Source organism: Schistocerca serialis, chromosome 8, assembly GCF_023864345.2.
Source record: "Schistocerca serialis cubense isolate TAMUIC-IGC-003099 chromosome 8, iqSchSeri2.2, whole genome shotgun sequence".
NCBI classification, from domain to species: Eukaryota; Metazoa; Arthropoda; class Insecta; order Orthoptera; family Acrididae; genus Schistocerca; species Schistocerca serialis.
The window spans coordinates 411,230,623-411,234,815 of NC_064645.1; the positions used below are offsets into that span (position 1 = coordinate 411,230,623).

At 44.2% G+C, this 4,193-nt stretch overlaps 1 protein-coding gene across 1 annotated transcript; it reads left to right on the forward strand.

The window, feature by feature from the left end:
• Positions 1-1,004: 1,004 nt before the first annotated feature.
• On the forward strand, positions 1,005-2,342 carry LOC126417042 (FK506-binding protein 5-like). Its single transcript, XM_050084933.1, has one exon. The coding sequence runs from the start codon at positions 1,005-1,007 to the stop codon at positions 2,340-2,342; it is 1,338 nt and encodes a 445-aa protein (XP_049940890.1).
• Positions 2,343-4,193: the final 1,851 nt, after the last annotated feature.

Here is a 4,193-nt window from a genome sequence, read left to right on the forward strand (position 1 = left end):
GAGTCCAGTGTGCTAGCTACTGCGCCACCTCACTCGGTGTGTCATAATACTTGCAGTAGATCCTGATGCAGTTTGGAATTCTTGTGTGATGGTCCGGATAGATATTACGCATTGCGACCCTCTTCAACTGTCGGCGGTCTCTGTCAGTCAACACACGACGTCTCTTCACGTTACCACTTCACTATCACATCGGAAACAGTGGACCTAGGGATGTTTAGGAGTGTGGAAATCTCTCGTACAGACGTATGACACCCAATCAACCGACCACGTTCGAAGTCAGGGAGTCCCGCGGAGCGCCACATTCTGCCCTCTCACGATGTCTAATCACCACTGAGGTCGCTTATATGAAGTACCTGGCAGTAGGTGGCGGCACAATACACCTAATATGAAAAAGGTATGTTTTAGGGGGTGTCCGGATACTTTTGATCACATAGTGTATGTTAAAGTTAAGATGGTTGTCCTGAGAGGACTGGACTCGCTGTGGGCCAATTGTGTAACACTATTAATTCAGAGAATAAGACCAAATGAGGAATTCTGAGCCACTTGTGAATCTCAAACCATATAACGCTTATAACTGACACAGTTTTCTTCGTGTGCTAATGTACAAACGAATCAGGTAACTTCCAGTGAGAAGACTCTTATTTAAACATCAACATCAGGAGGGAGAATTCTATAACACTGTCCATAGCCACATCCAAACCATTTGCAGTGAAACTTTTTCTTTACAGCCCTATTGCTAATACGAGGACCTCAACGCTATCTTGTAGAACAGAAGACACCTTTATTCAAACCATATATTAAGTTCATAATCTCAAAACTTTGTTTGCTAATAACAGGCCTGCCTATTATTTATCTGCTGCCAACCATTACCAGTACTGTTCAGATTTGATGTTTTTTACACCTCTGGTGCCACTCGCAAACTAATAATGCTCAATATCAACTATCACAATTTATGAATTTTATAATATAAGTTCTAGGTGAATAATGTTGTTTGTAGTATAATAATGCAGCTAAATCCATCGTGGTTGCCCCAGGTGGACGCTACCAAGATTGATCGAGCCCGTGACGAGTTAGAGGAAGGGGCATTCAAGAGTCTCCTGTATGCTGTCGAAGTGGACGAAGCCAGTAAACAGTTACAGGAAAGCGCAGCCGACAGTGTCATGGATGCCACCGAGATGGAGCGCAACAGTGACGATGTGGAGGAGGGAGGAGCTGAGAGTCTCATTGATGATGACAGGATGGACCAAGCACATGAAGACGTGGAGGAGGCAGTAGCTGAGACTCTCGCTGGTGCTGCGAAGATGGACCAAGCACGTGACGAATCAGAGGAGAGTGTAGCTGACAGTCTCACAGATGATGACAGGATGGAACAAGCACATGAAGACGTGGAGGAGGCAGTAGCTGAGAGTCTCGCTGGTGCTGCGAAGATGGACCAAGCACGTGACGAATCACAGGAGAGTGTAGCTGACAGTCTCACAGATGATGACAGGATGGACCAAGCACATGAAGACGTGGAGGAGGGAGTAGCTGAGAGTCTCGCTGGTGCTGCGAAGATGGACCAAGCACGTGACGAATCACAGGAGAGTGTAGCTGACAGTCTCATAGATGATGACAGGATGGAACAAGCACATGAAGACGTGGAGGAGGCAGTAGCTGAGACTCTCGCTGGTGCTGCGAAGATGGACCAAGCACGTGACGAATCAGAGGAGACTGTAGCTGACAGTCTCGCAGATGATGACAGGATGGAACAAGCACATGAAGACGTGGAGGAGGCAGTAGCTGAGAGTCTCGCTGGTGCTGCGAAGATGGACCAAGCACGTGACGAATCGCAGGAGAGTGTAGCTGACAGTCTCACAGATGATGACAGGATGGACCAAGCACACGAAGACGTGGAGGAGGGAGTAGCTGAGAGTCTCGCTGGTGCTGCGAAGATGGACCAAGCACGTGACGAATCAGAGGAGACTGTAGCTGACAGTCTCGCAGATGATGACAGGATGGAACAAGCACATGAAGACGTGGAGGAGGCAGTAGCTGAGAGTCTCGCTGGTGCTGCGAAGATGGACCAAGCACGTGACGAATCGCAGGAGAGTGTAGCTGACAGTCTCACAGATGATGACAGGATGGACCAAGCACATGAAGACGTGGAGGAGACAGTAGCTGAGAGTCTCGCTGGTGCTGCGAAGATGGACCAAGCACGTGACGAATCACAGGAGAGTGTAGCTGCCAGTCTCACAGATGATGACAGGATGGACCAAGCACATGAAGAATTAGAGGAGTTGGCAGCGGAGACTCAAATGGATACTGCCAAGATGGAGCAAGTTTATGAAGGGGAGGCAGCTTAGAGTCTCAGCAGCCATCCTTCGGGTGCCATTTCCACCCAATGAAAAAAATAGTTTCTATGTTTCTCAAGTTCTTGTTTTCAGTTTTGGTTATGTTTACTTTACTGTTTTCGTTTTCGTTCAGTGTTTTCGTTTTCTGTTGCGTTCACATTAATTTTGTTTCTGTTTCTTCATTTTTCAATTTTCGTTAGCAACCTTTGGATTATTTAAAACAAAAAAATGAATTTTACGTATTTCAACGACTGTTGTCTCGTTTCTTTAGTGTGCACCAGCAACAAAAATTGTTGGTGAACCGAAAGTACCTTTGACTTTCAGTTTATTCTATAACTGGCTGTGTTTTCTGCCTTTACAAGCAATCAAAAACACTCTAATGAACCCTAAGAGCAGATTAAGGTATTTGGAAATCTCGTGTCAGTGGCTTCGAGAGCTTCGTCTGTGATACACAAACAAGCGTAATCATTAACAATTGTTACTTTCACTTCTAGACTGCACACTTCACGTAGTGCCCAAGGACACACTCTGATGTAGTTGTTAGAAAAGGTTATATAATCAGCCACAATGTCATTGTAGCTCACTACCTCTAATCGTTCTGGATGGCATCGTGGCATTTCACAATTGTCCCCACTTGTGACCAATCAGTGTGAGGCGTATTTAATGGCTACAAGACGTACAGCAGAGCGTTCGATTAGAGACGATGAAAGAGCATTGCGAAGATTGCTATAATTTGACCTCTTCTATGTAGCTTATTTCTTTATAATACAAGCGTACATCCTTATATTGAGAGTTGACAGATTTGCAACGTATTGTTTGTGATTCTATCTGCGTCTCCATTGAGCATCTTTCTCGTTTATGTAAGAATACTGTCATGAATTCCTGAAATATGTTAACAGAAGCCATGTTGCCATGGGGAGGATTTGCCTCCCTTTATTTTCCGATATGAGTAGCTATACGATTCTGCGCGAATAATACATAAGCGTTACGTTGCGGTGTTTCAGTTTTCCTTTCTTTCCACCTTTGTAAAATCCCTAGAGAGGATAAGTACGGTAGGACCGGTGCTGGAATTAATCTTGCAATGGAGAGAACCTGTATTTACGGGTCCATATTCGAGCATTTATCCTTCTCTGACCAGGTTCTTTTCTAAATAAAACAGTAACATGACCTACTCCAACGTTACAACATATTGCAATCCTGGAGGTAAGATATGTTAACATAAGTGTAATGTTAATGTAGTGCACTGGATATGGGAGGGAAGTGTGATCAATAAGTAACTGGCTGAGTTTACAGCTGGATCGTAATACATCCACTCTCAAGCTCTTAGAAACCATTTGGGGCACCACACGCTTAGCAGCTGTTGTGGGCGAGCAGAACTCAGACTAAACATTTACAAAGGGTACATACAGATAGCACACCTGCATACTGGTTGCAGAAGTTAGGCGACTGGCCGTAACAACAAAAAGATTGTGAGGTGGTCGGTATTTTAGCCTAACAGAATGCACCCAACTCACAGGCCAAAAGCTGATGAACTTCACTGCCTATTCAGTTGTAAACACCTACGAACACAGTAGATAAATGTCATATATGTTACAACGAAATCGTTCTTGTATCGACTACAATCGACACAAAAGCATTCTTATCAAATTCGCATTAACACACGCACACAGCCCGAACTGATATCTATTTAAGAATGGCGGAAGCCCATTGACTGTGTAATCAACCCATGTGACTTTGGAAGAGAACGGCGTATATTACTTAGAATTTAATAGGTCTTTGTTCCAACAAAAATAACATGTAAATATTCTTTCTCAATTTATATTAGCGCACACATGTTGCTTAAGATGAAAGTCATTCAACAAC